A 13,735-nucleotide genomic window follows, 5' to 3' on the forward strand; every position below is an offset into this window, starting at 1 on the left:
ACCAACACAGGTGCTTTTTTAATGCTCAGATTTGTCCAGGCACCATGTATGTGCAATAAAGAATGGAACTTCCCGAATCATAATAATACTAATACTCAAGAAATATACCTTATTTAATGTAACTGCATAGAAGTATGGAATCAGCCAGCTTGATTTAACAGCGCTTTTGGATTATACACTAGTTTTACTATATCTTCCTGAAACAGCTTTCTTATTGGTCTAATAGTTTGGCCAATTCAGTGAAATCAGTTAAACATCTTTACGCATGGAAACTTGGTCGAAAGCAAACAATTCTGACATCTATAAATATAGAGGAAATGAATAGTAAGATAAATATGGAGAAAAAAGTGTGTTATCAGTAGTAAACATATTTAGCTGTTCTGTTTTATGATGATGATGATAATAAATTAGTTAAGAGATATTTTATATGTGCCAAGCACTGTGCTACATACATTACACACATTATCTGATTTAACCTTATTAGGCATGCCTATTCCACAGGCTAGAAACCTAAGTCTCTGTGTGATTAATTAACTTGTGCAGGGCTGTATAGCTTGTGGCAGAGGTAGGATTTGAACCCCCAGCATTCTAAAACAAAACTAGACATGTGAAGTACAGTCATGTGCTACATAATGTTTTGGTTAATGAGGGACTTCATATATGACGGTGGCCCTATAAGACTATGAGACTCTATTTTTACTGTACCTTTTCTATGTTTAGATGTGTTCAGATACACAAATACCTACCATTGTAGTACGGTTGCCTACAGTATTCAGTACAGTAGGATGCGGTATAGGTTTGTAGCCTAGGAGCAATAGGCCGTACTGTATATAGCCTAGGTATGTAGTAGGCTGTACCATCTAGGTTTGTGGAAGTACTCTGTGATGTTTGCATGACAAGATCACCTTAACAATACATTTCTCACAATGTTTTCCCATGGTGAAAGGACACATGACTGTATCGGGGAACTTTTATTTTCTGATTTGTTAATATTATTGTATGAAAGAGTCATGTAGTGGAATGCATAGCCTATATTGATATGAATAATCTTGGAAAATCAGAGTGGTGTGATGCTTCCCCTTTTGAGCACAAAGAGGAGGACATGATGGATGAGGCCAAACAGGATGGACCAAAGGGCAGTATCACATAGTGGTCATGACTGTTACTTTTCACCAGACACGACTGTATGCCAGGCCAAAACAGGGTGACTTGCCTAATGGTCACTTAATACTGTAACCCTGCAAGTAGATGGGATTGTTCTCGTTTTACAGGCAGAGGAAGGACCATTTGCCAAGGTCAAACAGCTAGTGTATGGTAGTTGGAATCTGAACCTTTCTCCCTGTCTCACTCCCAGGCTCCTGCTCTTTCCACTTTACCATGCTGCATTTCTCTTTGATCTGCTTATAAAAGCTATGTGGGTGAAATAAGCTTTCAGACATTCCTAAGAATAGTTTTTACTTAATACATATTAGAAAATATCATTAATTTGGCCAGGCTTGTCTCACAGAGGTCCCTTTCCTGCTAAGGAAAGTAGTCCAGAAGTCCAGAAATGTATAAATGAGGTTAAACTTAATGCAGGAGGGAGAGGGGAAGAAAAAAAGCCAGCTACATTTTCTCAAGTACCACACACTTGGAAAATCAATCTTGTTTAATGGGCTGTACATGTATTAAAAGCTATCATATTTATTCTGTCCATTGTTTAATGACCTTTATAGTACCATGAAAGGAAAGCATTTTAAGACAGAGATTTTTTTCGATAAGGCTTTTTTTGTGGAGTCAAGTGAACTGTGAGGGGTTCAGTCTGTTTTGCAAATGTATCTGGGTGTGCTGATCTTTTAGGCAAAAAAATGTGCATTTTAATGAGGTATCCTGATAACAGATATTTTCCCATAATGTTCCACTTGCGAAAAAATTTTTTGTTTCATTAGCCCTGCATATTGCCCGAGCACTTATTTGCTGTTGGTCAAGTGAAAGTTAAACAAATTTCTCTCTATACATAGTCATATCTTTGCGTGCTATTTTGTAGAAATGAAATGAAATTAAAGAAGACTGTAATGAAGTTAACTTGGGACTGTGCGAAACCCTCCATGAAGTAAAATTCTCTCTTGATTATGCTTAATTGAAAGACCTGTCAACCACCCAGTTTATCTATAGCCTGTTCATCTATAGTTTTCTTTGCAGAACAGACCCTTAAAAGGTACTATTTGCATTTGAAGTCTCTTGATTTGCATTTGGTTCTGTACATTCCCAGTGGAATAGCCTAATTTTAATTTCAATTTCTCTGTGAAAACATTTTTTCCAGAAAGGTGAGCACAAAATCATTTTCACATAAAGCCCTTTGGTGGGGCATTTCAGTAGGGTGGAGTATTACACAGATTGGAGTCTGGGGCACCAAAAGGGAATATCCTCTAAGGAACCGCCAGACTGAATGGGAAATTCCAGCCGACAGTACTACATGGGGGAGAGACAGGCTGTCTGTCACAGACCCTCTCGAGGGAGTGCCTCTTATTCAGATCATTTCTTTCCTTTTCCCAGGAAATGTGCTTTGTTTTATTCTTGTCGTAGGTCTGCTAATCATGTGCCTTTAGGTCTCTGGTTTTAGAAATATCAAAAATACCAATTTTGCCTGACATTTCCATGCAAATTAGGTGACAGCTATTCTCCCATCCCATACAAACTGTATTGCTTAGTCAAATTATATATCTCCTAAGTGGAGATAACAATATGCAGGTTTCATATTTGCCTTAAGATTAGAGGGGCCATAAAAGTGCATAGCAGAGTGCCTAGCATATCAGAAGAGCTCTCCTTGTACACACCTTTCATGAGCTGGACACTCATATGCAAGTTTTACCTATGCTGCCTGTAGCAGCAGCCTTGTAAGGTAGGTATTACTAGATTTCATCAAGTCTAAGACCACATTTTTAATTTTTTTCATGTTGACATTTCTGACAATCTATAGAATTTTTAACTAAATGAGTGTGATACTATTATTCCCATGGCAAGAAAAAAAAATGACAATTAAGTTATAGAAAGGTTAAGGTACAAGAAATATATGAAATGCCTAAATGCCAGCCTGGTTTTTTTGAATTCAGAACTCATGCTCTTAGCTAATACAGATTCATGTCATTAGAACAGACTGAGGTTGCCTGGAATCCACAGGCATCAAATGATCCATGGTAGACTTCAGGGCATCTGTAGACCTCCTGAAATTATTTATAGTACTATTTTGTATGTGACTTTTTTTTCTGAGGAGGTCAATAGGTTTTGGCATAGTCTCAAGGGGGTTCATGACCCCCCAAAAAGCTTAACAAAGAACATCTGGGAATAATCAGCCCTAGTTAGTATGCAGGATCTGGCCTTATATGGCACAACATGTTTTAATTTTTTAAACACATTACATCTGTGGATTATTTTTGGAGGCCCAGGTTTTACCGAATCCATATTTTTACGAGATTCATGAATAGCTTCAACAAACCCTAAAGACCTCTGAGCTAGAACTGCTGTGCCTTTTGCTCCTGAACTGCCCCTGTCCCTCATGATTTATGCCAAAGCAATTAGGATTTCGTGTCCTAAGGTTCCCAGCTCACTCTCTGACCACTCCTGTCCCCAGGTACCCCTGTCCCCTAGAGTGACAGCTCTCCAGACAGCCTTGTCAAAGGAGGCTTCGTTTCCCCTATACCCCTCAACCCCCAGGACCTGAAGTCAGGGCAGCATCCTGCTGACTTCCAAAACCCTATTCCTTACCTTGGCCAAAATTCTGATTCCTCTTACCCTCAGCTAAAATACCTCCTCTCCCTCACTACATTCCTAGGTTCTGACCTGAACAATACTGTCACATTTTCACTAAAAACCAAGATATTGGCTCGTGCCTTCTTCTTGGTGGCTACGCCAGCTGTGGAGACACATTGGCCTCCCAGATCCTTGGCTTTCTTATCTCTTCTGACTTCCCTCCACTTGAGCAATTCACTCCCAGGTCTACAACTAGGACTTTGACATCTCCCCACATTGCCCAATCTCTAAACATTTCAAAGACTTGCTACCCACCAAAAAATCCTCTTTCTCAATTCTTTCTGGAGCCCCTTCCTCAAACATCACCATGTGACTGCCTCCTTAAGGCCACATCACAGTTCGTCTTTCTGTTTTTAGTCCTTATCCCAAATAAATTTTGATTTGTGGCCGGGTGCAGTGGCTCATGCCTGTAATCCTAGCACTTTGGGAGGTCGAGGCGGGCAGATCACTTGAGATCAGGAGTTTGAAACTAACCTGGCAAACATGGTGAAATCCCATCTCTCCTAAAAATACAAAACAATTAGCTGGGTGTGGTGGCACGTACCTGTAATCTGAGGTACTTAGGAGGCTGAGTCAGGAGACCTTCTTGAACCCAGGAGGTGGAGGTTGCAGTGAGCCGAGATTGCACCACTGCACTCTAGCCTGGGCAACAGAGCAGACCTCTGTCTCAAAAAAAGAAACAAAATTTGATTTTTGAACTCTAGTTTTTGAACTCTCGAGTAAATTAAGATTTTTCAGATGTTTAAATATCCTATCTAAAACTAAAGAATTCTACATGAAAATTCATTTCTGTAACTCTAAGGCAGTGTCCTCCTCTCAAACAATGATGATTTTTACTGAGTTTAATGAACTTAGCAAGACAAGGATGAGGATAATGCATTTTAGAAAGATATTAACACACAAGGACTGAGAAGCAAGGCTGAATTGAAAATATAGTGAAGCCCTGAAACAACCAGGGAATGGATTTTGGCTCAGAAGCCTCTTTTTAGAGAACAGCTACCTGGTTTCAGGCAATAGCAAAGGTAATTTTAGCCATTAGCCACCCTGAAGCCTTGGATCTCACCTTCTTTATGCCATTAGAGCCCTCTTTCCATGATTCTGCTGCTGGAATTTTTGGTGCTTTTTCTAAGGAAAAAGGCTTTAGTTCCCAATTCGTAAAGGAAGACTGACCAAAGTACCATTGACTGTGTTTCAGAGTAGTATTGCAATCACTCAGATTGATAGTACCCAATACAGGGCCTGGGCTTTGGTAGACACTCGTTAAATATCTGTCTGAATGAACTATATTACCATTAACTGTGTTAACATTGTCAACTGTTTTTGTCAGTTTTGTGTAACTGATAGAAGCAAATGTTGTAATTAAGAAGGTTTTGGAATCAGTCAGGCCCAAGTTAAAATTCCCACTCTGCAATTTAATTAACTGTATGATCATAGACAACATAATCTCTGTGAGTCTCAGCTTTCTGAGATAGTGTATGTAAAGCTCTTAGTGCAATGTCTAGCACTGTGTAAACACTTAAGAAGTGTTCCCTAATGTTTACTTTTGTGACTATACTGATGCTATCTTCTGCTTTTCCTTTCAAGCTGGGGACTCGCTTCATTATAGAAGCCATGGAGGCAGCAGGGCACTCGATCAGTACTCTTTTCCTGTGTGGAGGCCTCAGCAAGAATCCCCTTTTTGTGCAAATGCATGCAGACATTACTGGTAAGTCTGGGAAGGAGGAAGGTCATTTTTGGCTTGGCAGCAAATGGGCATGGCCACGTTCTGGGTGAGGTGAGAATAGGGAGATACACGTGTTATGCCAGATTGTTGAAATAACCCTGAAGTCTTTATATTCATGATGGAGAAAGTGACTTCTACGTATATCCAACTGTTGAATAATGGTGAGAAATAGCACGAGAGAAGTTGGCCAGGACTAGATCTTAAGTCAAGCATTTACACAACAGTTTTGAGACCTCTTTTGATCCACACGTTGTGGAGGATATTGAAGATATGAGGATGAATAAGGCATGATTCTTGCTCCCCACGACCCAGGAATTCAGGGTCTGCTGAGGAAGGGAAATAGCAAACAGGCATATTAAGGATAGTATGGCAAAAGCTCGGAGTAAGAAAAGTACAGGGTATCATGGAAACATAGTGGGACACCTTGTCCAGTTTCGGGCCTGATGTCAGGTCAGGGCATGTGGGATGGAAGAAGAGATGAGAAAGCTGTCTTGAAGAAAGAATGCAGAGGCTGGGTGCTGTAGGATCTGTGACTCTGGTTGCAGACTGGGAATTTGAGCCCTAAGACTCTGAGATGCCGTGATTCCTTCTCAGCTCATCACAATCAGGGATCATGATAGAGATGCAGGGAATCACAAATAATGGGCAGAGCTCTTCATGATATCAGCATATAGTAGAGGAGAAGGATCCTTAGCAGAGCCCCTGGGCCCCAAGGAAGGGGCTGCATTGGGAGGAGGCTTGCTGGTGTCACAGAGAGTGACCTGGACCTCTGTTTCTCTGGACCTGATGCCCTTACCCCTTTTACTCCATACCTCTCCTAGTGTCTCCTGGGGACTAGTGTTCTCTCCCAGAACCCATCCCTGGGTGGCCAGGTACCACCAGGGCAGGGCAAGGGGAGGGAAGGTGGGAGAGGACTGCACCCTGCCTATAGTCCCACTCCAGACTGATAAGAGCCCATTTTACCCTATCTCCATTTATTATGATCCTTTGCTCTCCCTCGTCCCCTGCTTTCTTACCTCTGACTGGTGGGCAGGTCAAAGTCTCTACCCCATTTTATCCCCCTTCCCCCTCCAAGCCACACAGATTCCTGCAGATGAGAGCTTTGTCTAGCATGATGGACATCACTGATCTCTGCACATCAGGAGGTGAAACGAAGCAAGTCACCTATTCCCAACTTAGAGACAAGTAGACTGAGGCACAAGTCTGATGACAGTGAGAAAAGCATAAGGGTAGAACTATCAGGATGTGAAGTATAGAAAGTATTACCATTAACCAAGCACCTACTATGGGTCAGTGTGAATCACACTGTGGACACTTAATCCTCCCATACCACCAAAGGGTAGAAATTGGTGCCCCCATCTTATAGACAAGCAAACTGAGGAGTGGGTAGGTGAGTTAAATTGGCTATCTAAAGTCAAACGGCCAATACGGTGCAGGACCAATATTGTAACTATGGTGTGTCTGGGCCCACTGTCCCTTTATACTGTACTGCTGACCCAGGTTTCTCCACTTTTCTGCCAAGTTTGTAACTATTTAAATGATAACCCCTCTTTCCTGAGGTGTTCAAAACGCTATAGAAGTGGGTTATTTTAAAGCAGAAGGAGGAAAGACATAAAAAGAGCCCATATTGCCTTATAATTGTCTTCAGGTGAAAAACTACCTATAACATTTTATCTAAAAGTCATCTGGCTGGTTCAGATAACATTGAAGCTTAAAATTTGATTTGCGACATTCTAATTTCTAGCTTTTTTTTTTCTATGTTTTGGTAGAGACAGGGTTTCACCATGTTGGCCAGGCTGGTCTTGAACTCCTGACCTCAAGCGATCCACCCGCCTTGGCCTCCCAAAGTACTGGGATTACAGGCATGAGCAACCGTGCCTGGCCCCAATTTCCAGTCTTCTGATAGCCAAAAAACTTCCTACCTGGATGCGAGAAGAAAGATGAAAGTCAGCTTTGAACAACATGGTACTCTTGAAAATGGGAAACAGGGCCCACCCCCACAGAGCAGGGCAGCTGGGAGTGACCCCGGCACTGACTCGGTGCTGCAGCCCTGGACTTTGTGAAAATGGGTCATCTTCCAGGCGCTACATCCCTGGGCTGACTCAGAAGCAAGGGGGAGTGCAGCGGCTTCACAGAAAGTTCTGCTTTGGAAACTGTTCTCCTCCAGGCTGTTGAATGAAAAGGCTGTTAATCGTTATTTGGATTCCGATTGAAATTGGACCTTTTGTCTCTAACTATGGACCAGTTACAGTTCCAGACAAAGGGACCTTTTCTTTAGCCTGGGATTCCTCTGCCTTTGGAAGCCTGTGACTGACAAGTGATGGCAAAGTGCATCTGCCTTTGAATGCTTTGGGTTCTGCTAAACTCATTAATGCATCAGATAAAATAGTTCACATTCCAGGCAAGCCGCCCTCTTCCTCTCCTTCACCCAGCACTCAGAGAAAAGAACACATTTGCATTTGTCCCCATAAAAGGCACGTACACAAGTAGCCAGTACAGAGGTACTGTCTTTGGTGCCTTTAAATATTGTATTGCTCTAGTTTTCCTACAAAGACAAAGTTAGAGAAGACTGTCGACCTGGCACATGATTCTCAGAAATGCATGTGAAAAACACATTGGAATTTGGGAGGGTTTTTTGGAGATAGTGTGGAGTAGTGGAAAAAGCAAGAGATCAGCTCTGTGACTTTGGGCAAGTTACTTTACCTCTCTGAGCCTCAGTTCCCTCTTCTGAAACAAACAAACAAAAAAGTTATTGTCTCCCTCATGTAGATCACCACTGAGGAATAAATGCTCATGAGTTTGTAAGCACCAAGCTCTGTGCCTAGCCAAGTAGGTGATCAATAAATGTTAGTTCTCTTATTTCCTCCAGGAAGGCCCATGCCAAAAAGGAAGAGGGACATTTGAGGAAAAAAGCAGCTTATTATTTTGAAAGTGAATCTTTGCCATGTTGAGAACAGCCTGCTCTGTATAAGCAGGGAAAGTGGGGCCTTACCAGCTTGGGAAGTGTTGTCTACATGGGGAGGAAGAACCTCCTTGTACCCTGGTCATTTGATGAACTGTGGTTTCAAGAAATACTTGGTGTGTACTAAGTAATTTTAAGTTTCCCCCACTGACTTGGGACTAAATGTTCCTTCTTCTAAATTTTATTTTTTTAGTACTGGCAGTTTCAGTAGGGGTTTCCCTCTTCCTGTCTTACTCATTATTTTAATTATTTCTTCATTCATTTATTCACTCAAAAGCATTCTCTGAATACACCAGTGTGCCAAACCCTGATGTTGGCACAGGGATGCTAAGAAGAACAGTAATGTCCTGCCAAGAGGTTATTTATAAAACACAGAAAAAGTGCCCTTGGTCCTATGATCAATATCCAGAATGAGTAGAGTGGGGACCCAGAGGACAAAATGTGTCGGTGTCAGTCCAGTCCAGGCAGGGAACAGATACACACTCCAGTTAGGTTAACTGGAGGGAAGTTGAATAAAGAGTCAGTGTGCAGAGCCGCGGGCAGGGTACTGGAAGTCCAGACAACCAAGAAGTACCCTAGGATGCCAGCAGTGTTTCCATCCCAGACTTGCAGGGGTAAGGGCAGGGAGCAGTGCCCAATCTGAGCCTGGGGGGAATGTCTGAAAAGGGCATCCCCACAGGAGCTTAGTCAAGGATGGAACCGGAGGGCAGGGGGCCACAGCTGTGATCCCCACTGGCCAGTCTTCCAGGCTCAGAGTAGGTGGAAGGAGGAAGAGAAGAGGTAGGATTGGTCTGAGAGGCAAATGGAAGCAGTGGATTGGTTCCACCCTGGGTAACAGGTGTGAGGAGAAACTTCAGAAGTAAGATAAACTTTAAGAATAACAGCTAATGCTAATTTAGTGCTTTCTCTAAGTCAAGCACCATTTTAAGAGCCTCATTATAATAGCAGTTTTAATTCTCACAGCAACTCTGAGATAGATGGAATTGTAACCTCATTTTTCAGATGAGAAAGCTGAGGCACAGAAAGGTTAGGTAACTTGCCTAGGATCACACAGCTAAGTCAGTGGGGAAGCCAGGATTCAATCCCTGGCACTCTGGATTCAGAGCACTTTGGACAGCAACTTGAGAGCTGATAGGGGATTCACCAGGTTCACTCAGGTCTCTGGTTCCCAAGGAAAGGGGCCTGTGAGTAGTTCCTCCCTGCTTACAACTGGGGAAGCTTTTGGCAGGGTAAGGAAGGCTTGGGAAGTAAATGGTGTTTGGAGGCACTATCTTCTAAAACATCCCAGGTCCATAGGGAAGCCTGGGTGGTCACAGTCAAACACCCATCTGTACCATTCCCAGGATTCTTCAAAGGCTTGCAGTGCTCTCTCCTGCTGGGGTCAGCACAGCCCTTCAGTGTGGGCTGGTATCTGTCCTTCCCCTCTGGATGATCGATGGGAACCTTTCCTGTCCCTTCCCCACTTATCCAGTGTTTAGCCCAGGTCTTGTACATGTGGAGAGGCTTCACTTGCCATCCATCTGAATTCTAATAGTAGCAGCCATCATTTCTCCAGGGCTTACTGAAGGTCAAGAAATGTGCTACGCACCAAGTGTGTGCCCTCTCATTAAGCCTCACAACACATCTGTGCAGTGCATCTTATCATCATCCCCATTTTACATTTAGGGAAACCAAGGCTAAAGGAGTGTAAGTGACTGGCTGGACACTGAGCTGGTGGAACCAGGAAACAAATTCAAGTCTGAGGTTCTCCCAGCATTCCCACCCCACCTGACACCATGTTGGCAACGTCTCAAGCCCTGGCCCAGCTGGGGCCTGGTATTTCTAAATTCTCTGAGGTGTCTATGGGAATTTAGTTCCCTGCCCTCCTTGTCTGGGTAGCTGGAGGAAAGATCTGAGTGAGGAGATAATGGGATGCAGAGAGAGTGCCTCGGGAAATCTTCTCAGACGAGATAGGAAAAGAAATCTAAGCTTTGGGAAGATAACTCCTATGGCTTGAGTAGAGGAAGGTTCCACAGCAAAACCTCTGTAAAGTTTGCTACCATCTCCTGATTAGCAGATCAATCTATACATTATAGACCTAAGAATCCTAAATTATTTCTATTAATCTTAAACCTACTGCGAACCCTCAACCTCCGGGCATTGGCATGTAGAGGGCTCCTCCCTGCCTGGTGGACCCCTGCTCACCCTTCAGATGCCTGTTTAAGCCTCATCTCCACTGTGATCAGTGATGACCACTACCCCAGAAATGTGTTCTCTCTTCATTCAGTTGCTTACCATGTGATAGATACTGCTCTAGATGCCAGGGATGCAGCCATAGACAAAACAGTTTCTACCCTCATGTAGCTTAAGTTCTTGCAGAAGAGACATACATTAAACAAGATAAGTAAGTAAAATACAATGTTGGAAGGTGAGGATAAAGCAGTTAAGGGGTAAGGAGTGTTGAGGGAAGTGTAATTTTAAATCTGATGGCCAGGGAAGGCTCAGTAGGAAGGTGATGTTTGCAGAAACACTTGAGGGAGGAGCCAGCAGTTACCATGTAGGCATCTGAGAGGAAGTGTTCCAGACAGGGAACAGCATGGTCAAGGGCCCCGAAGCACACTCAGGGAGCAGCACGGAGGCCAGGACTACTTGGCTGGGAGGAGACAAGGAGATCAGAGTGGGAGAAGTGGGGCCAGATCCGGGAGGGAGGGCCCCTTGTCAGCCACTGTAAGGGCTATGGCATGTACCCTGAGAGAGGAGAGAAGCCCCTGGAGGGATGAATCACACTCTCTCTTGCTACCTCCCTTCCCTTAGCACATCTCAGTTAGAGAACCAGCCTCTCCATAGCTTTCATCTCTCTCATCCATCTCCCTCTGAAACCTGAATAGAAGGGCACAGTCCAATTCATCTCAGCATTCCCTAGGCCAGCAAAGCAGTTAATAAACATCGATGGATCTGAACTTGAACCAAATGGCAGGTAGCAGCTTGCAGGAGCCTGAAAAACCTGGGCACTGAGGTCTCGTGAGTGATAAATATGGTATTGGCTCCCTTGGGCCTTTGGCTACTGCACCAGCAGGCACAGGCAGTGAAATCTTTTAGAACCAAGTAATCCCAAGGAACAAGGAAGGGAGGACTGCGGGGAGTTGGAAGGGGGGCCTGTCGCTGCCCTGATGTCAGATGATTTTGCCACTGTGGCTGCTTGCTGGCTCCTCACACCCCCCTGGCTCTGCTCCCTAACCAAGGTGTGGCCTTATCCTGCACAGGCATGCCTGTGGTCCTGTCGCAAGAGGTGGAGTCTGTTCTTGTGGGTGCTGCTATTCTGGGTGCCTGTGCCTCAGGGGATTTCGCTTCTGTACAGGTATGTGAGGACCAGGGGGTGGGGTGTGGCTCCTCCCCTGTCTGAGGCCATCCTTCCTTTTGACAGCAGCTCACATTTTACAAAACACACACAAGATATAATTAAGAAATGATAGGTTCCAGCCAGGGAAAGCACAAACACTTCTAGCCTCAGACATATTTATTGCCTTGACTTGGCCTTAGTTCGTGTTGGTTGTTCTGTTTTTCAGTTGGTTTTTTTCTTTCTTCTTTAACATAAATTATTCATTTTAAATTTCCCCTTGACCACTTTTCTTTGAGCACATGAAACAGGTAAGGCTCAAAACTTCAGTTTTTCATGTGTATTTCAGATTTTTGTTTGCCTGTGTCAACCCCACCATTTTTCAAATACCTTTATGGCCTCTATCAACAAGAGACAAAAATGAAAATGTTTGTATTAAGCCAGGTATGGTGGCTCATGCCTGTAATCCCACCACTTTGGGAGGCTGAGGCGAGTGGATCGCCTGAGGTCAGGAGTTCCAGACCAGCCTGGCCCACATAGAGAAACCCCTTCTCTACTAAAATATAAAAATTTAGCTGGGCGTGGTGGCAGGTGCCTGTGATCCCAGCTACTAGGGAGACTGAGGCAGGAGAATCACTTGAACCCAGGAGCCGGAGGTTGCAGTGAGCGGAGACCGCACTATTGCACTCCAGCCTGGGCAACAAGATCGAAACTCTGTCTCAAAAAAAAAAAAGAAAGAAAATGTTAGTATTAAATAAAAAAGGAATTAAAAAGGTAAATAAGGAACAGAGATATAGGAAGAAGGAAATGATTTGGTGGCTGTGATTAAACACATAATTTGGCTCTGAGCTTCCTGGCAGCCAAGACAAAAAAGAACACATGATAAATTGCATAATTCTTATTTTCAAAAAGAGGAAACATACTAGTTTCTGGTGAGAGACAAGGCTTTTCCTCCCACCAGATTGCGAAAGACTTTACACACATTGGGCTTTGTGAAGAGGTTTTGAGTGCTAAAATAATACAAAAAGGTAAAGAACGAATGTGATGTAGAGGCTAAGAGCATACAGGTTCTAGCATTAGACCACCTGGGCACAAATCCTAGCTTGACTACCCACCATCCCTTGTGGCCTAAACACTCTTCTCTGCACCTCCACTTCTTTATTCATAATAGTAATTGACAGCACATCATGAGTTCTTTCTTTGTGTCAAGCACGCTCATTTAGTCCCTGCAACAGCTGTTATCCCCATTTTATAGTTGAGGAACCTGAGGCCTAAAGAAGTCAAATAACTTGGCCTAAATGAAACAGCTGGTAAATGCCAGAAACAAGAGGTCTGGCTCCTATTTCTTAACTGAATGTTTGAGAGATATTTGTTCAGCTAAGAAGCAGAGTGCCCAAATGACTTTCCCATGGTCTCAAGGTTAGGACTACAAGCCAGGTTTTTCACTAGTAGCTCAGTAATTAGAGCTTCATTTATTGTGAGCCTCTTATGTGCTAGACACTGTGCTAGGTGCTTTTTGGATAATCTTCCTAATACCTATAACAATGCTCATGAGCCACAGAGACTGGGCAACAGAGATCCAGAAAGCTTAAAAAACTTAAGGGTACACTGTTAGGAACAGACAGATGTAAAATTGTGATGCTATTTGTACTGCATTTTGGAAAATGTGGTACACTACACACTGTCCAAGCCTCTGAAACTAATGACTGTGAAATCTCCCTCACAAGGAATTAAATTCACTCATGAATACTTGTGGGTTCTAAGTGAGTCTTTAAACAAAGATGGTATGGTTCAATTCTTGACTTTTTTCTGGCTAGTCTCGTCCTTTCTCAAAAATAGCACATGGAGATATTTGTTGTTGAAATAACAATGAATTGTCACTTATTCTTTTAATGTATCAGCTGACAGAGATGTTCTCACAACTAGATATCTTGTCCTTCCTGCA

General features: G+C 43.3%; 1 protein-coding gene across 4 annotated transcripts in view; it reads left to right on the forward strand.

Moving 5' to 3' along the window:
• FGGY (FGGY carbohydrate kinase domain containing) overlaps positions 1-13,735 on the forward strand; it is a 428,788-nt gene that overhangs the window by 321,137 nt on the left and 93,916 nt on the right. For 3 of the 4 annotated variants that reach the window (XM_012442661.2, XM_012442660.2, XM_012442659.3), the window contains exons 13-14: positions 5,374-5,494; positions 11,717-11,811. In XM_012442661.2, the coding sequence (XP_012298084.1) occupies positions 5,374-5,494; positions 11,717-11,811 (216 nt within the window). The remainder of the gene's footprint in view (positions 1-5,373; positions 5,495-11,716; positions 11,812-13,735) is intronic. The other variant, XM_012442662.3, reaches the window with a different exon arrangement.

The sequence above is a fragment of the Aotus nancymaae genome, unplaced genomic scaffold, assembly GCF_030222135.1.
Source record: "Aotus nancymaae isolate 86718 unplaced genomic scaffold, 86718_ANA_hifiasm-v0.15.2.pri h1tg000007l, whole genome shotgun sequence".
In the NCBI taxonomy this organism is placed as follows: Eukaryota; Metazoa; Chordata; class Mammalia; order Primates; family Aotidae; genus Aotus; species Aotus nancymaae.